General features: G+C 42.3%; 1 protein-coding gene across 1 annotated transcript in view; it reads left to right on the top strand.

Annotated features, from left to right (window-relative positions):
• Window positions 1-25,769, top strand: part of LOC142213672 (neural-cadherin-like) — a 105,847-nt gene extending 80,078 nt beyond the window's left edge. Inside the window, exons 19-33 of the mRNA XM_075282081.1 lie at window positions 8,973-9,066; window positions 10,104-10,288; window positions 11,066-11,298; window positions 13,022-13,299; window positions 16,367-16,581; window positions 17,974-18,101; window positions 18,642-18,769; window positions 19,737-19,851; window positions 20,344-20,494; window positions 20,698-20,864; window positions 22,054-22,312; window positions 22,571-22,751; window positions 22,865-23,103; window positions 23,251-23,405; window positions 24,452-25,769. Coding sequence (XP_075138182.1) covers window positions 8,973-9,066; window positions 10,104-10,288; window positions 11,066-11,298; window positions 13,022-13,299; window positions 16,367-16,581; window positions 17,974-18,101; window positions 18,642-18,769; window positions 19,737-19,851; window positions 20,344-20,494; window positions 20,698-20,864; window positions 22,054-22,312; window positions 22,571-22,751; window positions 22,865-23,103; window positions 23,251-23,405; window positions 24,452-24,871 — 2,948 coding nt within the window. The 3' untranslated portion in view covers window positions 24,872-25,769. The remainder of the gene's footprint in view (window positions 1-8,972; window positions 9,067-10,103; window positions 10,289-11,065; window positions 11,299-13,021; window positions 13,300-16,366; window positions 16,582-17,973; window positions 18,102-18,641; window positions 18,770-19,736; window positions 19,852-20,343; window positions 20,495-20,697; window positions 20,865-22,053; window positions 22,313-22,570; window positions 22,752-22,864; window positions 23,104-23,250; window positions 23,406-24,451) is intronic.
• The last annotated feature ends 239 nt before the right edge of the window (window positions 25,770-26,008 follow it).

Here is a 26,008-nt window from a genome sequence, read left to right as displayed (position 1 = left end):
GTATACTCCAGCACATGGAGACACCCATAATCTACAGAGGCACTATACTCCAGAACATGGAGACACCCATAACCTACAGAGGCACTATACTCCAGAACATGGAGACACCCATAACCTACAGAGGCACTATACTCCAGAACATGGAGACACCCATAACCTACAGAGGCACTATACTCCAGAACATGGAGACACCCATAACCTACAGAGGCACTATACTCCAGAACATGGAGACACCCATAACCTACAGAGGCACTATACTACAGAACATGGAGACACCCATAACCTACAGAGGCACTATACTCCAGAACATGGAGACACCCATAACCTACAGATGCACTTTACTCCAGCACATGGAGACACACACAACTTACAGGGGCACTATACTCCAGCACATGGAGACACCCATAACCTACAGATGCACTTTATTCCAGAACATGGAGAGACCCATAACCTACAGAAGCACTATACTCCAGCACATGGAGACACCCATAACCTACAGATGCACTTTATTCCAGAACATGGAGACACCCATAACCTACAGAGGCACTATACTCCAGCACAAGGAGAGACCCATAACCTACAGATGCACTATACTCCAGAACATGGAGACACCCATAACCTACAGAGGCACTTTACTCCAGCACAAGGAGAGACCCATAACCTACAGATGCACTATACTCCAGAACATGGAGACACCCATAACCTACAGATGCACTTTACTCCAGCACAAGGAGAGACCCATAACCTACAGATGCACTATACTCCAGAACATGGAGACACCCTTAACCTACAGAGGCACTATACTCCAGCACATGGAGACACCCATAACCTACAGATGCACTTTATTCCAGAACATGGAGACACCCATAACCTACAGAAGCACTATACTCCAGCACATGGAGACACCCATAACCTACAGATGCACTTTATTCCAGCACATGGAGACACCCATAACCTGCAGATGCACTTTATTCCAGAACATGGAGACACCCATAACCTACAGAGGCACTATACTCCAGCACAAGGAGAGACCCATAACCTACAGATGCACTATACTCCAGAACATGGAGACACCCATAACCTACAGAGGCACTATACTCCAGAACATGGAGACACCCATAACCTACAGAGGCACTATACTCCAGAACATGGAGACACCCATAACCTACAGATGCACTTTACTCCAGCACATGGAGACACACACAACTTACAGGGGCACTATACTCCAGCACATGGAGACACCCATAACCTACAGATGCACTTTATTCCAGAACATGGAGAGACCCATAACCTACAGAAGCACTATACTCCAGCACATGGAGACACCCATAACCTACAGATGCACTTTATTCCAGAACATGGAGACACCCATAACCTACAGAGGCACTATACTCCAGCACAAGGAGAGCCCCATAACCTACAGATGTACTTTACTCCAGAACATGGAGACACCCATAACCTACAGAGGCACTATACTCCAGCACAAGGAGAGACCCATAACCTACAGATGCACTATACTCCAGAACATGGAGACACCCATAACCTACAGAGGCACTATACTCCAGCACAAGGAGAGACCCATAACCTACAGATGCACTATACTCCAGAACATGGAGACACCCATAACCTACAGAGGCACTTTACTCCAGCACAAGGAGAGACCCATAACCTACAGATGCACTATACTCCAGAACATGGAGACACCCATAACCTACAGATGCACTTTACTCCAGCACAAGGAGAGACCCATAACCTACAGATGCACTATACTCCAGAACATGGAGACACCCTTAACCTACAGAGGCACTATACTCCAGCACATGGAGACACCCATAACCTACAGATGCACTATACTCCAGAACATGGAGACACCCATAACCTACAGAGGCACTATACTCCAGCACAAGGAGAGCCCCATAACCTACAGATGTACTTTACTCCAGAACATGGAGACACCCATAACCTACAGAGGCACTATACTCCAGCACAAGGAGAGACCCATAACCTACAGAGGCACTTTACTCCAGCACAAGGAGAGACCCATAACCTACAGATGCACTATACTCCAGAACATGGAGACACCCTTAACCTACAGAGGCACTATATTCCAGCACATGGAGACACCCATAACCTACAGATGCACTATACTCCAGAACATGGAGACACCCATAACCTACAGAGGCACTATACTCCAGCACAAGGAGAGCCCCATAACCTACAGATGTACTTTACTCCAGAACATGGAGACACCCATAACCTACAGAGGCACTATACTCCAGCACAAGGAGAGACCCATAACCTGCAGATGCACTTTATTCCAGAACATGGAGACACCCATAACCTACAGAGGCACTATACTCCAGCACAAGGAGAGACCCATAACCTACAGATGCACTATACTCCAGAACATGGAGACACCCATAACCTACAGAGGCACTTTACTCCAGCACAAGGAGAGACCCATAACCTACAGATGCACTATACTCCAGAACATGGAGACACCCATAACCTACAGATGCACTTTACTCCAGCACAAGGAGAGACCCATAACCTACAGATGCACTATACTCCAGAACATGGAGACACCCTTAACCTACAGAGGCACTATACTGCAGCACATGGAGACACCCATAACCTACAGATGCACTATACTCCAGCACAAGGAGAGACCCATAACCTACAGATGTACTTTACTCCAGAACATGGAGACACCCATAACCTACAGAGGCACTATACTCCAGCACAAGGAGAGACCCATAACCTACAGATGCACTTTACTCCAGCACATGGAGACACCCATAACCTACAGAGGCACTATACTCCAGCACATGGAGACACCCATAACCTACAGATGCACTTTATTCCAGAACATGGAGACACCCATAACCTACAGAGGCACTATACTCCAGCACAAGGAGAGACCCATAACCTACAGATGCACTATACTCCAGAACATGGAGACACCCATAACCTACAGATGCACTTTACTCCAGCACATGGAGACACCCGTAACCTACAGAGGCACTATACTCCAGCACATGGAGACACCCGTAACCTACAGAGGCACTATACTCCAGAACATGGAGACACCCATAACCTACAGAGGCACTTTACTCCAGCACACGGAGACACACATAACCTACAGGGGCACTATACTCCAGCACACGGAGACACACATAACCTACAGGGGCACTATACTCCAGCACACGGAGACACACATAACCTACAGAGGCACTATACTCCAGCACAAGGAGAGACCCATAACCTACAGAGGCACTATACTCCAGAACATGGAGACACCCATAACCTACAGAAGCACTATACTCCAGCACATGGAGACACCCTTAACCTACAGATGCACTTTACTCCAGCACATGGAGACACACATAACTTACAGGGGCACTATACTCCAGCACACGGAGACACACATAACCTACAGGGGCACTATACTCCAGCACACGGAGACACACATAACCTACAGGGGCACTATACTCCAGCACACGGAGACACACATAACCTACAGAGGCACTATACTCCAGCACAAGGAGAGACCCATAACCTACAGAGGCACTATACTCCAGAACATGGAGACACCCATAACCTACAGAAGCACTATACTCCAGCACATGGAGTGCTTCTAGATAAGTTATATGATATGCAACAGGATCAATGCATGTGACATTGTCATTTACTTGAGCCCTAAAAGGAGTTCTCCAATAATTAACACTTAGGCCTGTTCACATCTGCGTTCGGGTTTCCTTCTGGGGAGTCCACTTGGGGACCCTCTGAACTGAAACCTATAAGCATTAAAAAGCGGTTACCTAAGGAAACCATATGGACACCATAGACTATAATGGGGTCCGTGTGGTTTCCGCTCGCTTTCTGCATGAATCATGCAGAGAGAAAAGTGCTGCTTGCAGGATCTCTTTAAGGGTAAGTTCACACGGCAGAAACCTTTTCCACCGTGTGACTTTTCCTCGCGGCTAGCCACAGTGGGATTCTGATGCATTGCAATGGCATCCCGCTCCTAATTAGGCCCAAATGAATGGGCCTAATCAGGAGTGAGTCTTGAGCCGTGGATGCTGTGGCTGACTCAGCCGCGTAATCCACGGGAGTTAGGGTATGTCGCTTCTTTTTCCTGCTAGCTGAAAAAAATCGCTAGTGGGAGAAAAAAAACGAGCGACTCCCATTGAAATGAATGAGAGACGTTTTTACAAACAGATCTTGAGGTGGATTCTGCCTCAAAATCTGCCTGCAAAAAACTCTGGGAGCCTTCACACACAGTTTATGCTCCGCTCATTCAGACACGTAAACATGTGTCAAAGTGACCGCTGTAAAACACAATCCAATAGACTTTAATGTGTGCCTGTCTTACGCACGCTACACATTGAAATCAATGGGTTTAAAAGCCTCCCATTGATTTCAATGTGTAGCACACGTAAGACCGGCACACAATGAAGTCTATGGGATTGTGTCTTACAGCGGTCACTTTGACACGTGTTTACGTGTCTGAATGAGCGGAACGTAAACTCCGTGTGAAGGCTCCCTCTGTGTGAACATGCCCTAAGATTGTGAGGGAGTGCAGAACTACTACCCTGTTTCCCCAACAATAAGGCAGTGTCTTATATTAAATTCTCTTCCGAAATATATGACCTGTCTTATTTTCGGGGGATGTCTTGTGGAGCGGGGGACAATCGGCAGTCATGCTGGCGCTTCCTTAACGGAGTGCCGGCATGACTGCCGGTTGTAGGTGGTGCAAGAGGTGGTGGTGGTGGGGGGAGGTGTGCTGGTTACCTTCCCCATATTCATAGCAGCGCTGGTGCTGCTGTTGGTCACGGTTGTGGAAGTGATTGGTGGGGCTTAGCAGAGATTAGCGAGGCTTCCGGTGGTTGTGCCGGAGAGCCTCACTTAGTGGGCATTGCAGCCGGCTGAACGATGTGCTCCGTGTACACAGGAAAGCTGGCTGCCTCCTCTGCTGTGATACCACTGTTCCGGCTGCTGTGGGATGAGCTGGGAGAGTGGACTCCCCGCAGCATACGATGCTTTCCCAGCTCATCTTACAGCAGCAGGAACAGTGGTATCACAGCAGAGGCAGCAGCCGGCATACCTGTGCACACGGAACATCGTGCACAGTGTTCTGCCGGCTGCAGTGTTTTTTGGGGATGTCTTATTTTCGGGGGGGGGGGGGGGGGGGGTGCCTTATATTAGGCAATTTAACAAAACCTCCCCCCATGCCTTACTTTTGGGGGATGTCTTATTTTCGGGGAAACAGGGTAGTACAGGATAAACAGGAACATGGGAACTCATTCTTGTGATTAGTAGAGAGAGTATGAGGTTTACTCTTGCATTCAACCAAGTCTTAAGTAGGCGTTCCATGTAGAAGGTTCAAGTGCCAGATTTTGCCAACTCCTGCCTCACCACTGTCATTACATTTACAAAGTGGGAAAAGTTCTATCCTTTTCACTACCATATATGAGCTAAAACATGGAGGTGATCCTCATATTCCCTTTCTGTTTACATGCCCGACTGAAATTAGTTCCGACAGGTTTTTTTTCTTTTGTGTTTATTTAGAGATTTCTTTGGATTTTACGAGGTAAATAAGTCAGTTTTGTCTCCCTTACATTTTTCTTTAAAATATATAATAAGATAATAAATGAGCATTCGGTTCCTTCTAGAATACAACCAGACGCTTTGATTCCTCATTCCATACAGCGTACATCCACCTGGCATTTCAAATTATATGGGTTTTTCTTGCCTTTTAAATCACCTAAAATAATGACTCCCTCATCCCATTCCTCTCCGGCTGTTGCTCTACATGTCAGTAAAATGCCATTAATCCCATGTTCTGTCTCCAGTTTTGTGTCCCAAATGCATTATTTTGCATTTATTGGCATTCAAATGTAGCGGTCAACCTTTTGCTCATTTCTCTAATTTACTGAAACCATTAATCTTGATGTTTTGCTCCCCTGGAACGTCAGCCCTGCTCGATGGATATATACTTACTCTAATAGCTGGAGACTGCTGTAATGTTATGCAGTTTTGTGTCGCGTACTTGCAGTTGATTATACAGAGCGCTAACGCAGCACGGTGACAACATTTACTCTTAAAATAAAGGTCAGCTCATAAACGTGTTTGTTTTGTGAAATCCAAGACACAAGAGACGCAAATGGAACCATTCACATACAGTAAATATATATTTTAGGCACAAGCAATGACAGAGTTAGGGGAAAGGCAACAATTGCTGTGTCATGTGCTTGAATTTGTTGTCTTGTCAAGCACGTTTCAGGTTGCAATGTTCTAAAGGGGTTGGTAGAAAGGATCATAAACCTGTTCTCTTGAGCAAAATTTGTAAGTAAAGTCTTTAGGTCACTGGTGTCCAAAGAATTGCTATCCTGCATTTAAGAAACCACTCCCAGGATCCTCTGACATACTGCATGATTGTACTTTAACAACAGCTAAAAAGTTGGAGTCTACTATCATAGGCTTTAGAGCTTAAAAAGGTCAGTGGATGGTTTGACATCACCATTCTATTGCCTATACTGGTTTTACAAGGCCACATTTGCCATCATAGGTTCATTACGTTTTCCCTATAACTTCAGTGGGCATGCTATACATTGTAATCTACCTGTGCACTTTAACTAACTAACGTAGCACCAAAGGACTTTGACTATGAGCCCAGAGAGGAACAGCTTGAAGATCCTGGGCACCAGATATCATATGCTATGTATAGTATTGCTTAATTGGCAGAGGTAAATATAGAATCTGCAGATGACCCTATACCTAAACCTTTAAAATTTGGTCTACATTAAAAACACCACTAAAATTTGCAGTCAATGAAGAATGCAACATTTTTATTTTTATGTGATCCGTTTTCTCAGTAGGACTTCAATGCCCAGGATCGGGCATCACATATTAGAATCATGTGTACAGCCATATGCTACAGCTATAGACATTTACCTACAGAGCTAGGAGTAATCATTTTCATCCACCCCCTAAAACTGTGCCATAGTCTCCAGAATAGAACTTCAAGCACATTGGTTCTGCAATTCTCCACATCTACAGTTTGTAAATGAGCACTGTGTGGTTTTTTTTACGTTAAGTCATTTGCAGCGCTAATTGAATCATTTTTATGTAGGTTAATGACATGTAAAATACACAAGCTAATGTGCATTAGATCACTATAAATCTACAGAGCCTTCGCACAAACACGGATTGATCATGGCAGGTCTGGCCAGAAGTGAAGCCATGTCTCTGCTTGGCATTGATAGGAATTAATATTCTAGAATAATTCACGCTGCTTTCATGCTTTGCTGTGCTGCAAATTTGGTAAGAAGATTTGTTGTAACAGTGCCACAGTATTCCTATAATGCCCAAATGTTCTGTAAATAACTGAATAAAAAAATGTAATCATATCAGCCAATGTTAACTATGGATTATCATAGCCTATTTTATGAGATCACAGTAACAGTAGGCGAATATACTGATCTTGTAGGAGGAAGCGACTTGTCCCATGTATGATAATGAAAATCAGGGCGTAGCTGTATGATGAAGATCAGAGACAAGTAATCTAGAGACACATTAGAAGAACAGGTTCCGTAGCAGCAGAAGTGGATTATGTTGATCTGGAGGGTGGAAGTGATCTGTCCATTAATGTGATGATGTCAGGATAGGATTGCATGTCACGTTGTCTATTCAGGAACAGAATGGAAAGATCAAAGCATTGCACAGTGACAAACATAGGGTCCCCTATCAGCACATATTATTTCAGAAGAGGAGAGGAGGACAAACAATGGGAATTACATGTAGGAATAAGCAGGGCCGCTTAGCAGCACATGGTAGGAGATGAATTATTGTTTTTATGATAGTTTTCTGGCGTATAAATTCGCAGACCTCGATTTTGTGAGTTTTTGATATGCCATTTGCAATAAAAATTGTCCAAACTAGTTGTTTTTATGTTTTTATCCGAATGGAGGGAGTGGTGAGAAGTGCTGAGGGAGGGGCCATCAGCACCATCTGATTTATTATGGATTATGTAAGAAAACTTGCATAAGTGATGCTTGAAATATATGGCATGAAATCTAGGGTCATGAGCTGAAGTAGATTTCAGTGCAAGCTCTCGGCCCAGTGCAGGGTGCACCTGAATTATAAGGGACATTCACATGGCGTAACCCGGCGCTGATTCTGACACGATAGCTCGCGTAAGAATCAGCGCTGCAAAACAGAATCTGATTGACTTCAATGGGTTCCATTTTACACGCGGTACACATTGAAATCAATGGGCAAAAAAGTATCCCATTGATTTCAATGTGTACCGCGAGTAAAAGGGAACCCATTGAAGTCAATGGGATTCTGTTTTGCAGCGCTGATTCTTACGCGAGTTATTGTACCAGATTCAGTGCCGTGTTACTCCGTATGAATGCTACCTTAGGTGTCATGTATCTCCTCCTAAACCAGGTGCACCCTGGCCATCACAGACCGGTGTTGAAAAGTTGATTGAATGTAGTCTGTGACTTGCTTGGTAGTGAGAGAGAACTACTATAAGATGATCTAATGGAAGTGTATAGACACAATTTTCCATAATGGAAGAGGCATAGTCCTGCCAACAGCACAAAGTGTTGCAGGGAAAAATAATTCTGTACTTTAGGGAAAGGAATCATGACCGGACTTTTATATTTTCCAACCTTTTAGTATTTTAATATTGAGTAGCACTACAATGGCCCGCGCTGTATATTTATAATGGATGAATAGTGGATATATAGCATGAAACATGTTTCCTGACTACAAATATTAATTTTATCCTTTACTGTATATAACCGTAATAAGCGCCATTCTTTAACTGCATATATACAACATGGTTCATATGTCTATATGGTAGCTTTTATATTTTGCTCTGTGCATAGACTCTTGTTGTTCTGGCCCAGTCTTATTTGGAGATGATTCATCACATTATTCTTGCTTTGTCCCCTGAACAGCATCTTGGTCTCCGGTTGATGTTGGGAAGGTCTTCGCTCCAGATGAAGATGACTGGGATAATAAAACATTCACCGCCATCTCAGAAATACCATCGTAAGCTCAGCACAGCAAATCATAGACTAACCAAACAACGGGTGTATTTTATTAGGACAGATGTCTCGCACATCACTGTCACAGGCTACGTGTACACTATCTCAATGATGGCCACACTTTAAAGGGCCATTAAACCTAATGTGGCAGCTTTTAAAAGCACAGCAGCGTTATAACACATATGGATTGAAATGTCTCTGGAGGGCCTCAGCACTGGAGATATGTCACATAAAGTAGTGATCATGGCATAGTAAGGGAAGGGGGGGGCAAGTGAGTTTCTGTATTTTGCTCATCCTACTAAGGACCACTACACTTTACCTTTCTTTATAGTCATCTGGCCTACCAAGTACCTGTAACAACCTGAAATGGCTATCAGGGAGTAATAGATTGTACAGTACTTATATTCCTTATAAAATGGCAATTGTGGAATGTCTTTTCTTTGAACCCCATGGTGTGCCATTGCTCTGTCCTCCTAGAAATGTATGAATAATATATATCTAGACTTGTCACATAGTCAAGGGTATCTCAGAACTAAAATATCCTTAGCTACTGATAACGGTGCATGTCATCACAGGTGCCCATATAACATTGCATACCCTTCACAAGTCCCGCCATAACAGTGCATGCTAGGCACAGGTACCCCACAACATTTATGGGCACTGTTTTTGTTCCCACGATCAGATTATATGCAGGCTTCATCACATGATGAGTGGTCTCTTCCCCCCTTCCTTTCTTCAACATACCCTTATCGTATAATGTTACATCATGGTGTAGTATTTCTTTGATGTTGTATGCTGTGGTATTTTTCTATCAATTGTGAGAGGCTCCAAACCGATCCTCATTTTGGTCACATTTTTATGTAATCACTGCATTGGAAGTATCTCAGTTGTGACTTTTTTCCACTAGGGGTTCTTCACTCGAAAAGGTTGGGAAACACTGGTTTAGGGCACCAATCTTGGTATTTGGGGCACAGGCTTTGATATTCACCCCTTCACTGGGCAACTGTTATTAACCACTTCTTCCTCTTCTCTGTTGCTTAGGCACTTTCATTTGGATAACAATACAGGAACGCTAAAACTTATGGAGAAATGTGACCAAGGAATTTACAATCTGAAGGTGAAAGTTTCTGACGGTGTATGGCCAGATGTTGTATCCACTATAAGAATTCATGTAAAGGAGATCAAGAGTGACGCCATCTACAATTCTGTATCTCTGATATTAACAAGTATGTTTATAACTACCATATAGCCTTATTAAAGTCCTTGACCCCATCCCCCATCAGTCAAATTGGTAAATCTTCTGTTCAGCTTTCTGTTATATTTGTCTCTAGGAAAGTTGTGTGACAAGCAATATGACTTTTATTATAGCCTTGATATAGACTAACTAGGCATATCTGCCAGTAATGCAGAGATTCTACCCTTCCTATATGGCTGCATAACTACACAGCTTTGCTAGTTATGTAGCGTTGGAAAGCTGGGTAAAGCCACTATGGCTGCTGTACTGGCAGCTATACTTGTAAAAAGGCCTTATTCACACTACAGTTCCAGTTTTCACAGCCCTAACATCAGTTTAAAGTGGTTGTATCAGACTATTGAAGCCCATTGGGGTTTATTCACATGGCTGTGAAATGGCCATTTTTGGAATGGCCCTCGCATGGTTGTTTTAAAACTCATGAATGTCTATGGGTCTATTCACAGCTATATCTATAGTATGTCCGTTTTTTTGTATTTCTTTTTTAAACCAGTTCACTATAAAAACAGCCAAGTGAATAGACCCACAGAAATATCTGGTTTTAAAAATGGTGGTACGATGGATGTTTTTCACTGTTGTGTGAATAAGGATTTATTCAGCTTCCCCTAAAACAAATATCACAAAAAAATAATTGAATGGGATGGGGGAGGGGGGCTTAATAGCCTTGTTTACAGAAGATTTTATATTTTCTTCCAATATTGCACAAATTACTGAAAATGTAAATTTCTTTTTTTTTTTTTTTTTTTTGTAGATGTCACAGCAGAAGAGTTTATAGTAAAGGATGATCTAGGAGTAAGCCAAGAAGACCATCTCAGGAGAGTCCTGTCCGAAGTAATACCCACCAGACCAGATAACATACAGATTTTTAGCCTGAGGGGTGAAGAGAGAGTGACAGAAGTGAGGCTGGCTGTTCTGGGCTCCTCTTCTTCTTCTCATCAAAAAGCTGAGAAATTGCAAAGTGTGATTGTCACCCATAAGGATGAAGTGAGTATTCTCCGGGCACTTTCCATACTTTGCTTGTTCTGTGTAACAGTTCAGTGTTTCATCCCTAGCCAGTTCTAATGCCTTGTCGTTAGCTGGCATGGAATTCAAAGCCGGAAAATCTGGTAATAGTATAGTGTTTTAATGTGTTTTATACAATAAAATCAGAAATTGAATATGAGAAGATACTTTCAATAACTAGACATTGCTGTAAGCAAAGCCTTTCCATTGTGGTCGTCTAGATGGTACGTCATTTTCTGCCACTCATCTAGGTAAAGGTGTAAAGGTCCAGGTTCTGCTAAGTTCTAGGAAAAGCATATTGGGGGATACTTATTACTTATAACTTGTGGGAGGCATGGCCGAGTTATTCAGAGGTGCCCGTCTCTTAATAAATCAGACACACTCTCAAGCGCCAAAATGGAAATCTACCCCAATCCCCCCATCCAGCATGCCTTGTTCTCACTCCACCAACATTTGCAGAAAGTGGCAAGTGAGGTGCAGAACGGAGGTTGTGGGGTGTATTTGGTACAAGAAGAAGCCATGCACCACAGTAACTCCCATTTCCGCCAGAAAGCTGGCATAGATGGGTTGATAAATCCCCCCCCCAGGGCACTTCCTAAAGGTCTTCAGCCTTTCTGAGCCATGTGATGTTTGGAAAGGCCCTTGGTGATAGTTGCAGGTAGTGACTCAGGAGACGAAGGATTGCAAAAGAGGTTTGAGCTTCACTAAGAAGCAGTGCAAATAAAACCCAGCGACTTCCACAAAGATATAGAGATGCATATTTTTACAGTTCCGCTGTGGGCATGGGGTGAGCTTGGTGATGGTTTATTCAGTGGTCAGTACCCAAAATAGTATGCAAGTGTGTCAGTCTCTCTCTGGCTCTCTGTATCTCTGTAAACTCAGGGTAGCCCTGTTAATCCTGTGGCACAACAAGGTCTGTACTTTAAGGACTGAGCTTAGTTTAGATTGCACTCCAGAACGGCGCACCTTGACTTGAATCTCTTTGCAGTAGATATTAGCAGATCTAGTAGAGCTATAGGTTGGACTTGACGGACTTCTGTCTTGATCCAACCTTACCAATTATGTTGCTATGTAGTTTTAGACCACAGCTGGCATATTGCAGTTGTACCGACAGTGAGCTGTTCAGCAATATAAACATTAGGGACTGCTGTACTCTATTCTGAATAAATTCTGATTTTTCACTTCAAATCCAGTTGCTGGTACATATGCCATAGCAGAACCCCTATTTTCTTATAAGTTTGCTTTCTGCACTGCAGCAGTGTAGAGTTACACAAGTATGCTACCATTGTGTGTTTATGCATTAAATGCTCTTTAAAAAATCATGTTGCCCCTCAGAATTTATTGAATTGTAAGGAAGCTTTGGGACTGTGAAAATCTTTTTAAAGGCTTCATCTTTCCCCCCAGGCTACAAGTTGCACATCTATGTAACTAGTGATTGAGAGAAGGGTAATCCTGTGTGATGGGTCCATAGTACCTGGAAGTGAAGTTTACATGTAAAATAACAAAAGACACCACAATGTGTGCACTCAGACTAGACCAAGGAAAAGTTGATGAATGCAGAACTTCTCCTTGTCACATGAATAATGGATCTAATCCTACATAGATGTACACTGCAATACCATTTGTCTGCTGACATAAAATCTATCTCTTCACTCTAATGGCTGACTTCCTCCTTTCAACATCCTTTTTTCGGTTTTTCTTTCAGATCCAGGCAGCTGTGAAGACGGAAATATTCCCCGGAGAGGCAGATTTCTGCCTGAGAGCTATATGTTTGAGAGGCGCAGGGCGCTCTTGCCACAGGGCAGTCCCAGACTGGCCAATCCTTGTGGACGGTGGCAGTGTCTCCTTTGTTTCAGTGATCCACAACTTGAGTGTGGCATGTAGGTGTCTACAGTCAGGCAGATCCCGCCATTCCTGCTTTACTTTGCCCCAAAATCCCTGTCTAAATGGTGGGACTTGTGTGGATACAGCAATGGGATACAGGTAAGAGGTTTTCTTATTATTTAGTTTCATATGATGTTAACTGGACGGTCACATACACATGCACACTCAGTTTGTCTGAGTTAGGGCTATATTGCAACATACGTCACACAACAGAAAGACAGACAGAAGTTGCACTACTAAAATAGTTGTGTGACTTGTATTGCTGTTGCACAACTGTTATAGGTCTGTGATTTGGGCCGGCGTTATACCAGGACTTTCTGCAGTGTTACTACTTGTTTTTAACTATTGGATGACACCCTAACCTGAAAAAACTACAAAAATACTCTTAATTTCAAGATCCCTAAATTAAATATATGAGAGTCAGACATGGGTCAGACGCACAAGATAATAATCATATATCAATGTATTTTTATAGCGCCCAGATTCTAATTGTCTCAGAGGTTAATTCCTTTTACTTTCTGGGATTGTGATAATGTTATTTCCCTATGCGTTTCAACTATCCTATTAGATCAAAGCATCATCAAGGGCAGAATTATTGTAACCATAGGGCATTAATTCAGACCATATCTAACTGTCAGCATGGCAGAATGGTGACATAATCCACCATAAATGCTACCATGCCACCATGCGGCTGAACTAATGCCCTATAGTTACAATAATTCTGCCCTTGATGAAGCGTTGATCTAATAGTACACTTCAAACATGTTATTACATTATACGGGGCAGGCATCAGGATTGACAATCCCAGAGAGTAAAAGAAATTAACCTCCAAGATAATTAGAAATTGGGCGCTATAACAACCCACTGATACAGGATTACTGGCTTGTGTGCCTGACTGGCTAGTATTGGGCTGTTGACAATTTTATGTTTTAGTGATTTTGAAATAATCATCTTTCCTGGTCACAGTGGCCACTTTAGGCATGGACGTATACAATATTATTTACTTGTCAGCAGAATTTTGTTAACTGTTGGGTGATATCTGCAACCATATGATTGCATACAGCTCAATATTTTAATTTGGGCTATAGGTGTAGTTCGATAGTTAAAAATTGATAGTGCTACAAAAAGACCAGAAAATGTAGCTCAGGCCTAAACTGTAAAAATATAGTCAAGTCACAAACATGTCACATGCGAATCGCAGTTGTATGCTACTTCCGTTGAAGTGTATAGCAAAAAACAGAGGCGTAACTAGAAGCTGCTTTCATTGCTTCTTATGTTGTATAGAGCTTATTGGGACCCCTAATGATCCAGGTCATGGTAGGGATTGCAACCCCTGCACTTCAAGTAGTTATGCCCCTGGTAAAATACTTGCATGCAGCTTGTGACCTGTGACCAAAATCTATCACAGTCACATGATGTTGCATGTCACAAAATGGGACACCATAGAGATACTATATGAATGAATAAAATAATTTCAAGAGGTGTAGGGTCCCGATAAACATATCTCCCAACCATCCCAGATTCAGTGAAATGTCAGGAGGATGCAGATGTGTTGAATACAGCGATGAATAAGGAGCCATCTGCTCCCTGCTTCACCACTGTGCCCCTGTGTACGCCGGCCCTGGGAGCTGTAGGCGCAATGTGATAATGTCACACACATCCCGCCTGCAGCTCCCTGAACACTGCAGGAGCAGAGACAGCTGACAGAGCAGCAAGGGAGCGAGGAGAGGTGAGTAATTTTTTATGTTAAAGTTTGGGGGCAGATAAAAGGTGGGCATTAAACTGAGGGCAGATGGAGGGGGGCAGTTTACTGTCACCCTCCAGCTGCCTCATAGTTTAATGTCCCTCTCTAATTTTCCCTAGGGCACCAGGAGAGGGACTCTATTCTTTGGGGGCATATAATGTTAGGGTGACTGTAGGAGTATTATACTGTGTGGGGGCACAAAGAGAAATGAATGGGAATGGGCAGAGTCAATGTAGCAGTCGGTGGAGCTAAATTTTCTGTGGGGCACTATAGGCACCTTGTTTCCTTCTTTCTGTCCTTTGAATGTTGGGATGTATGCTGTAAGCACTATATCACCCATTAAAAGATTCTAAGTTAAAAAGCTCTCCTTAATCTCAGTAAGCAAGTATCATTAAAAGGGTGGTACAGTATTAGATAAGCATGGCTGCTTTCCTCATACAACACCTCAACTATTTATGGATTACATCTGGTGTTGCAACTTAATCCACTGAAGTAAATGGGACTGAGCTTCAATATCACATACGTCTTATGCATATGGTGCTGTTTTTTGCTAATTCTTTACAGCTTCTTTAGGTTGAGGCCCCATGTTGTGGAAATGCAGCGATTTGTGTTGCAGATTTTGATGTTTTTTGAGCCAAAGCCAGGAGTGGATTGAGCAGAAGGGAGAAGTATAAGAACTTCCTATATATTTCCTATTCCTTTCATAGCCATTCTTGACTTTGGAGCTCCGGATCAGTAATGTAATGTATGTACACAGGGACTCCCCCAGCAGGATAGAGAGAACAGCTCTGGGGTATAAGACTGTATTGCAGGTATAGCTATGTTTACCTAGGTTCGCTTATTTGTCTTGTGACTGAGATTTTGGTAGAATCCTAATGCGTTACTGCCACCAGTTAGAACTAAAATGTTCAGTTTATCTTTACCCTTTCTCACTGCATTCCCTGTAGTGCCTACCGGATGGATTAAAGCCCATGTCTTATCACACGGACTCATAATATTCTTAGTTCCTCTTTTAAATAATTTTCCACGGACGCTTTTGTTTATTTTTAGCAAACCGCTCTGCCGTGCAAGACTTGGAGATATGTTTTATTGAAATCTGAGGCAAAAAAGGATTAGAGGGAAACTGACAGATGGAAGAGTAATTTGTATTTATTAAATGCCGCGTTACAAGAAAAGATGCTTGTGTAACGTATGCAGTGATGGTATTTATATAATCCTGCCATAAATCTGATTGCAACAGCGTAACAAGTTGCTCACGGGAAATAGAATTCCGTTAAATCTCTTTTAGCATATTTGGATGTAAAAGCTTGTCTAGAAATACGTGGGGGGAACGGGCAAATAAAAGCCAAGGAAATATTTCAGCGGCTGCACATTTTATGTGTTAGAAATATGTTTTTTTTATCAGTTTTACTTTGTCTCTAGGTGTCGCTGTGCATCCCAGTTCCATGGACCCCTGTGTCAGCTGAATCAGCGCAGTTTCCACGGTGAAGGATACACCTTTTTTCCACCAATCCGATTGTGCGCAGAAAACCACCTGTCTGTAGAATTTACAAGTAATGAACAGGATGGAATTGTGTTATATAATGGACCTCTGTCTAGTTCACCCCCTGGAAATTCTGATTATTTTATATCCATTGGTAGGTGATCCTATTATTTCCTATTCTTGTGTCTCTATATGTATGAACTAAAAAAAAAAAATGGAAACGAGACAACAAACTGGTTATGTGAGGGCACGTACACAGCAAAAAGACTCTGGATGGTCCAGGGCACCACCAATAGAGAGGACAAGCACAAGAGGCTTCCAAAGTTTCCTTGCCCATAATCCAGACAGAGGTGATGCTTTCATTACACATCCCTGTCTTGTCCCAGACCATTTCCAAGTGCTTAGTACAAGGAAATTTGGTGTCATGGCAGCCATTATGTTTCCTGCTATTGACAGCTAGCCACCATCACCTCCATTAGCAGTGGTGTTATAAATGACAAAATCTATATGGCTATGAACTGGAACCATATCTTATTCAGTGACAGATTCAGGTTTTGTGTGGGATCCAACAACAGCGGAGGCCTTGTGGTGTGTACTTCAATCCTACCTTTGCTGTGGAGTGACACACTGCCCCAACTGCTGGTACAATGATCTGGGGAGCCATTGAATATGACTGCAACACTTCCTTGACCTGCCCAGTCACCAGATTTATTGCCACTTAGGCTTTTATGGCATAATCTGAGACTTTGGCATCCTACAATACCTAGCTGTAACATTTGTGGGCAGATGTGTTGTAAGACACCATACAAATCCTTTATACCTCCATACCCAACCTTATCTCATCTTCAATTCAGGCTATAGGCTGCCTAACAACCTACTAGAGTTTTCTTTCAATTGTACCATTTTCCCCAATATACTAATAATCACTTACATATATCAGAATTCCATTCAGACATATAAAGTTTCATACGATTCCAAGAATTCCATCTTGGTGAGTTATTTAAGGTATATACAGTAGTTTTGTCAATGAGTGGATTTACTAATAATGAATCTGATTCTGTGTGTAATTCTCCAGGTGAATTATATTTGGAATTTAAAGGGAACCTCTCACATAGAAAATACAATGTAATCTCCAGGCAGCATGCTATAGAGCAGAAAGAGCTGAGCAGATTGATATTTAGTTTCATAAAAATTCAGTATAACTTGCCATTTATCTATTGAAATCTCTGCTCTTTCTATAATGAGAAGTCCAGGAAGTGGTCGTATAAGTGATTGACAGCTATCTCTGTATGTAAGTCTATACGTAATAGAGAGGAGGTTGTCAATCATGAATAGGACCTACTTCTCATTTTAGAAAGAGCAACGATTTCAGTGGATAAATGATAGGTTAATACTGTAAATGTTTTCCCACAAGTCTATACATCAATCTACTCAGCTCGACCTGCTCTATAACATGCTTCCTACAGATGACTACATTGTTCATGTGGCAGGTTTCCTTTAAGGCAGTATTTTCTTTTCTTTGATTGTGTGCCTGTGTATTTTAAAGCTATAGAACAGGGTGTCCCCAGCCTGAAGATTGGACAAGTGTATGATCCCCTACATTTACAGCTTCCTTATTATGTGAATGCAAGCGATGGAAAGTGGCATCGGATTGACGTGAGAGTAAAGAAAAAAGTCAGTATCTTATTCACTATGTCCTGTATTTGTATCTGGTATTGTATTATGTATGTGACTTCTTCAACCTTGGTTGACATTCTAGTGTTGCTTGTGCTATTGTACATTGTTTGTACAGAGCAATGGTCTCCATTCTGTGGCTCTACCGCTATTGTAAAACTACAACTCTCAACATGCCCAGAAAGCCACTTTTGTAGAGTATTAAACTGTGTGATACTAACACCTCTGGAGACCAGATGACTTCAGGTAATGGTTCCTTACATGTGTTAAAGAAGAACACCAGATTATTGAAATCTATTTTTATTCTGTCCTTGATGGAAATCCGCTCTCTATGTATTGTATTTTGCTTGTACACAACTGGCCTTATTAACAAGCATGGCTGCAGTGTAAAGCATGAGAGAGAACAGAGCCTGGGAGGGAACATCAGTCAGAGACTAACCTTTATAATAATGTAATTCAATTAGCATTTTCAGCTTTGTAAAATTCCCCTTAAGTACATATTTTCATATTAGTCCTGAAATATTTTGTACATTTTTCCAGGAGGTAACCTTTACACTGGACCACTGCAGTTCAGCCATTATAATTGAGAAGGAAGGAGTTGGAAAGAGGTTACTATGGGAGGATCGGGCAGGATGTGAAGCTGGAGGAGTCATGGCCAAGGAGTGGAGGTAATATGGGGCTGTGGTGGATATTATACTTTACCTGCTATATTAAATTCAGCATTCTAGAGTGGTTGAGAAAGAACAGCCTGTGGTCAATGAGATTGAGGAAATATTCTCTGTAGAATATTCTCAGTAGATATCCTATTAGATTACAGTGGTCTCTGTAATCTAATAGGATATCATAGCAGCAGTTTTGAGGTCTCATCCCCCTTCCCCATTGGTGGGGGGGGGTATAAGATTATAACTCTTCAGTCTTATGTAAATTACACTTTGGCAGACAAAGGATGGGGAACTGGAAACCTTCAAAGCTATGAGAGTTTGAAGTACATATGGGAGGTGCAGAAGAAGCAGTCGCAGCCCAATCCTGAGGCCTGAGGGATCCCATAAACCTCTCAGCCACTTATAGAGCACCTTTCATTACCTCCACCAACTCCAAGCCTCTTTCAATAGGAGATGCTCAACTGTTCCAGCAAAGTTGGATTTTTTTTCTCTAACCCCCGCTCTTCCTGAGCAATTTATACTGGTATTGTCTGCACCCAATATGGGAATTGGTGTCTGTCAGGTGAGTGGTCCTGGGCTGGAGCAGATACACAGGGACTGTCCATCTGACAATACAGAGACTATAGAGCATATTGGGTGCTGAAAATAGCAGCACAGATTTATCAAGATTATTGGGGCTACAGAAAAAAAAATCCAAATGTATCAGAATCTTGAAGTATGCAAAGAATTATAGTTGGTAAAGGTGGTGAAAGGTTCTCTTTAAGAAAAAAAAACATATCATAAATGGGATATGGCAGGTGAACAGACTTTGCATTGTAGCACAGATGTTTCTAGTTAGACTGTCTACATTGCTGTTTTAGGACAGATGATAACAGTTGACTGGGGGCAACATCACTGACACTGTGAAGATATGAGAGTAGATCTTATGCTGCAACATGCATTAAACAACAGTTTCCTATGTTTGTATCTAAAGAATCTGGAATCCTCACCATGTTCTCCAGTTGGGAGGGATGAAAGCATCGCCTACTTTGGACTCCACACAGATCCATTTTAAAGGATGTCTCCGTAATCTAATAGTTAATAAGGAGGTCAGTGATAACCCCATTATCTGTATGTACAATATCTAGATTATGGATATGTTAAATAGTCATGGGGAAGATTTATGAAGACTGGTGTTATTAATGCCAGTCTTCAGAACCCCTGAGTGGGCAGAGGGTGTGCCTTATATGTAGGTGCAAGCCTCCTCACAAGTTCATAGATTATGTACATTTCCTACAATATTTACTCCATATTGCTACTGTAAATTATGATAAATCCATTGGGCCAATGGCCCTGCCTATCGTCCTATTTAGGGAAAGTGGTAAGGACTATGCAGAAATGAAAAAATTAAAAATGGATAATAAATCTTCTCCAATGTTTGCTTGTATTACTATGTAAAATCCTACATAATCTACATGATTTGGAAAGGTGCCAAATGACACACTCAGTTCTGCTTCTGCTGTCCTTATCAATGGGAGCTGGTGCATTGACAGCCATTCATACATTACTTCTGTTTCTCATCTGGATTTCCCCCTATCTAGATGTACGATCTTGGAGTCCCTACAGAGTCTGTTGGCAGCTCTCCGGGCTGTGCAGCTTGTGATGCCATTATTTCTGCTTCAGCCCTGTGTGAGACTAAATCACCATGCAATGGAGAATTTGGCGCCTCCGGTTCTAAGGAATGTGAGAAAGGTACTATCAGATGCCTCTAAATCAGACATGTTGCCGTAAAATTTCACCAAAATAGCAACTTCCTATCTATCTATCTATCTATCTATCTATCTATCTATCTATCTATCTATCTATCTATCTATATCCTGTGAAATATACCTAAGTGTATCTAATGCATACGGTATAACCACATTTTCTTATTTTCCATTATCATTTTCTCCTAGACATTGCAGAATACTTCTTCCAGTCTGGGAGCTTTATCCAGTATAAATTTCCCCATGCATTTCATGCACAAAGGACACATTTCCAGACCATGGTGAGAACGCGTCAGTCCAACAGCATTATCCTGAGTGTGTCCTCCCAAGACCAAACCGAGTACATTATCCTGCAGGTAGGAAGGGGTCTAAGCGATTGTGATCAGAAGCTTACTTACTTTTGCTAGGCTAGCTGACAGTGTTACATTGCATAAGGCCCCTTGCACACGACAATAAAAAAAGGACATTTTTTTTAAATTCCATTTTTAGTACAGTGGGAGTCATTGGACACTTACGAATGTCCATTTTTAATAGGACATGTCCTCTCTTTATATGTTTTAATATGCATTTTGACCGTGTGAACATGGCCCAGACCGTGATGGAGTCACCTCCTGCCTGGACACGTCCCTGTTGGCATGCAGGATCCATGGCTTCATGGGGCATACGCCACACTCTCATACGTCCATCAGCTCTGTACAACTGGAACCGTGATTCATTAGACCATGCCACATACCGCCACTGTTCCATGGTCCAATGATGATAGTCGCGGGCCCATACCTGCCTTCAAACTCTGTGTTGTGGTGTCAGCATAGGGACACGGATCAGGCATCGACTGTTGAAGCCTATGCGGTTTGACCCACAGTAGACCGTCGAGAGCCCCGTATGACTGCGGATGTGACGTCCATTCATTGAACACTCATGGTCAACTGGTGCGCTGGTTTATGTGGCTGCCAATGTTGTCTCTGCGATATTGCAGGTCCATCCGAGACACTGTCGACCTCAGAAACCCAAATTCCCGGGTAACCTCCAAAATGCTATGCTCCATGTGTCTTGCACCGATTATCATCTCACGTTCAAAATCACTTAACTGGGGACATGCTGCCATGTTCACGAGACACCTATCTGCATCAGACTGCTCAAATATCCTGGTGATATTAGCGCCATAGGCCGCATCGCGTCACACAGTTTGAGCGTCATATCCGACACAGCCGGCACTGAGACACACCTTCTCGTGACTTTTGGCCACTGAGTATAAAAGTAAACGACCAAAATAAAACCCATTAGGAATCCCTCTGTCCATGCCTGAACTACACACTTTTTTAAAAATATTTTTTTTTTCATATGGTGAACATAGTAGGAGGAAAAATTAAAAGAGCATAGCTGCTCCCTAAAAATGTTTAATGAAAAGACATTCTCTTGTGTTTTGGAAGACAAGGCAGTAAAATTAAAAATTTTTTTTAAAAAAAGGCTGCAGTGAGGAGGGGTTAAAACTACTAGACCAGTGTCTCCATGAGGTTGATATTTCCTTCTTACCTTCTCCCTCAGATAACACATGGGATGCTTGCAGTGTCCTATAATATCGGTGATGGCGATTTTACAGTCCGACTTCCCAGTCACAGAGTTGATACTGGAGAGTGGCAGGAAGTCACTATGGAGAGGATGCAGAATGAATTCTCTTTACGTGTAAATGGAGGGGGTGAACAGAGAGAGATCACAGCGGCACATGGAACCTACAAAGAAATTAAAGTGGATCCTAGCAGCATTGTTCTTGGGAGTGGCAATCTTCAAGCCCTCAGCTTTCAAGGTAAACTGCACAAAGGATTTAACCATCAATTGTTCCCATTGTGGTTGTGAAGCTTTTTGATTCTCTGAAGCACCATCAATAACCAGCAATTCACAGAAAGTCACATCTCTTAGCTAACTAGATGTAACACAAAAAGTGACAATTTAGGGGTACTTCATTAGCCAATTTCCCCTTCCCCATTGGCACTTTAATCACATTAAATGCCTTGTTGCTTTGACATGTATAATCTAATGCTGTATTTCTTCTCAATATCAATAGGCTGCATAAAGGATGCATGGCTGAATAACTACAAACTACCCATGGGAAACCAGTCCAGCACTCCAGTATCTATTGTCAGGAAACATGGTGTAAATAAAGGCTGTGTTTCTGATGTTTGTAAAAGTCATCCATGTGATCGAGGATTTGTTTGTACAGACCTGTGGATGGTTCATGAATGCAGGTAAAATATTATAGGACTATTAAATACCCCCAGAAAGATTAGTACATAGCAAACGCCATGCTAATCGACAGCAAAATGTTAACCTCTGTCCTACCCTTTTTTGCTTTGTATAGCTGCCCCCCAGGATACCTGTTAATGGAGAATAACACTGGCCAGTGGTGCCTCTACACTGTGTGTATGCAGAGTCCTTGCAAACATGGAACCTGTATTCCACAAACACCAGCTGAGTTCACCTGCCTGTGTCCTCATGGATATGGCGGCAATAAATGCAATGTCCTTCTTCATGGTCTGGATCCCGGATTAGGACTCAGCACCTTCCTTATCATCTGTATATGTTCAACTGCACTGATAGGTAATTTGTGTACCATATTCTTGGTGTAAAATTGGCGGAATATATACAGAAGTATGCCAGTCACAATGTAACAAAAATGTTTATATGCTGGCCATATAACAACTGGAGGGATTTGTGAAGCCTCAACAGGGTTCCTATCTCTTGCAGCACTCATTGCTGGCGCCATCCTGTTCTCTCACTGCAACAAGAAGAGGCGCTTAAATGAAGGTGTCTATCACGTGTCCGCATACAAGGATGAGCCTGAAGACACCCGGCAAAATATCTTCCATTATAATGAGGAAGGAGGAGGCGAGGAAGACCAGGTAAGATATTGTGTCTTTAGTTTGTTAATACAAAGATGAATTGTGCAGCACTGCGTTCTGCTCCACTTGAGGAAAGTGGGGGACTGTTAGAAATGTCACTCTAAACTCATGTCTGAAGTTTGGTTAGTGTTCCCCCACAAATTTTTATCTCACCCAGTGAACTTCATGGTGACGAGAGATGAGTTGAGATACATAGAGGAAGAAGACATGTGCCTCTAGACCTTTTGCAGCCTCTGGAAAGATCAATACTAGCCATTATAATAAAACGGTATGAAAGATTAGCATCTTAGCAATGATTAGTTAATTATGATCCCACAACTAGAGCATTGCATATGAAACTGTTGAACACTGCTGTGACCCCCAAACATCTATAATAATCTGTCAGAAATAGCCAAGTGTTCATTTCCCTGCAGGGCCATCACAGCTAAATTCTACAGTTCCCATGAATCAGTGACATGCATGGCCATTCCCATAGAGAGATGCTTTTTGTAAGTGTCCCCCCCCCCCCTCCTTTGGCTAATAGGAAACTCCCTCAGGTCTTTGTAAACTTGGCAATGTCTTGGCTGAGGCCCCATGCTGAGGCAAAAAAAACCCGCTGCATTTTACGGTTTCATAGTGGATTGGATTGTAACTAATCCCACACACACGTTGTGGAAAAAAATCTGCAGCGAAAAATCGCAGCATGTCAATTATATCTGTGGAAACACTGACGTTTTCTATATAGGTATAATAGGGGTGGAAGTCTGTGGACTTTCTGTGAAAAGCGCTGTGGAAAAAAACGTGATGTGCTTCCACCATGGATTTTGCTGAGGCTCTCCATGTGGGGTCTTAGCCTTAATTAGGAAATCTACCATATGAATTAGTGAGTCTGATTTTATTACAGGTGAATTTTTATTATTTTTAGTTTTGCACCAAAAAATGAGTTAACATTGTTTCTAGATCTGAAGGGTTAACAGAAGTTGTATTCGCTGTTGCTGTCTTTTACATTCACAGTAAAACTATGTGACTTGCCAATCAGTTTTAATTATAATAACTGTTTACGGCAGGATGCATTCAGCATGACAGATCTCCAGCTGTCCCTTCAGAGCAGCCCGGCGCAGTCTCTCTGCAGGAGGATGAGAGAGCAGCATATAAATGGCCCCTTAAGCTGCGATTACGATATGTCTGACAGCCAGAAGGTAACGTCACAAGTGCCAGCGCCAAAGACACTGAACTGTTCTTTTACCGGTGGAGATTTTGAGCAATATTTCTACGACGTCTGCCAAGACGCTGCTTACATGCGCGCATCATGTGACAGCTTAAAGGTGTATGACACCGAGGGGACGGGGTCTCTTGCTGGAAGCCTCAGTACGCTGGCCTCGTCTGGACTTGACTCAGACTTGGAGTATGAAGAATTGAGAACATGGGGGCCAAAATTTAGCTATCTCTGTAAACTGTACTCCTACACGGAGGATGATGATTCATAGTGATGTGTAAGGAATGATGTTATGGAAAGGCGTCTTGTCAAGTACATGAATTGCTGGGTCTGCACTGAACAGATATCACTACTGGATCTTGTATGATTTCACCCTCATTAGGTATACAGCGGGACAGAGCTGAAAGAAACGCTCACACTCGTGTGCCAGTGCAATGTATACCGCCACCACACAAACCACTGTGAAGCTCGCTAGGAATTTTGTAAAGTATCACAAACCCCTCCCATGGACTTAATTCACCCCCTTTTCTAGTGATGATTTTTATGCACCCCTGATTTGACTTGCCTGTTAGATGTGGTCAAGGCCATTTAATATAAATGTATTTGAAAGTTTTGTGAGGAGCCAGTCTAAAAGCAATATACTAATGCACCGCCTCATATCTGAGAAATAGAAGAAACGATACTATGGCACAACTCTTACTGCCCCCAAATCCGTTCTCTGTAATGATATTGAATCTTACTACATGGGATTTACAGGATAGAGCTCCCCTCCTTTTGTAATATTAAAATCCCTTTTATTTATGAAGCTCCAAACCCTCCTGACAATAATCACATTAAAGGGACACCACAGGCTAGAATAAAGTCTGCTACCTGTACTCCCGCCTCCCCATTTTCTCCACCGATAGAAGCTGGCAATGAATACATTTTGGCTTTGATCTCGAAAATATGCAGAAAAAATTGTGTTCCTTGTCTACTTCTGAGACTTCCCTTGACTTATCAAGAACTTTTTTTTGTATGTAAATGTGCCTTACTTTGTGCATGCTCAACCCAGTGCCAACCATTCCTTAACTTTTTGCATTGAACAATTTTATAAATTTCCTATTGACTGCATCTGAACACTGATATGAATTGGGGATACTGTTTAGAAAAAAATGCAATAAAAAAAATCTGGAGATAAAGTGTCATATGTTTCTGTGTTCTTTTTATTAACCCATTTATACACTGTGGTACAGCAGTAGCTGAGGTGTGTGCTGCACCCAAGAGTCTGTATAAAACAAAGAAAACGCATTGCTGTCTTTTCCACTGTCCACCCATTCCAACAATGCCACTGCCATCTCTGCTGTGGCCTCACCATGCGGTCCAGACAGTGAAGTCCTGTCCATTGATCCTGTTACTATCGCAACCACTA

The sequence above is a fragment of the Leptodactylus fuscus genome, chromosome 7, assembly GCF_031893055.1.
Source record: "Leptodactylus fuscus isolate aLepFus1 chromosome 7, aLepFus1.hap2, whole genome shotgun sequence".
NCBI classification, from domain to species: domain Eukaryota; kingdom Metazoa; phylum Chordata; class Amphibia; order Anura; family Leptodactylidae; genus Leptodactylus; species Leptodactylus fuscus.
Note: the sequence above shows the minus strand (reverse complement) of the source record. Positions and strands in the feature narration are given on the sequence as shown.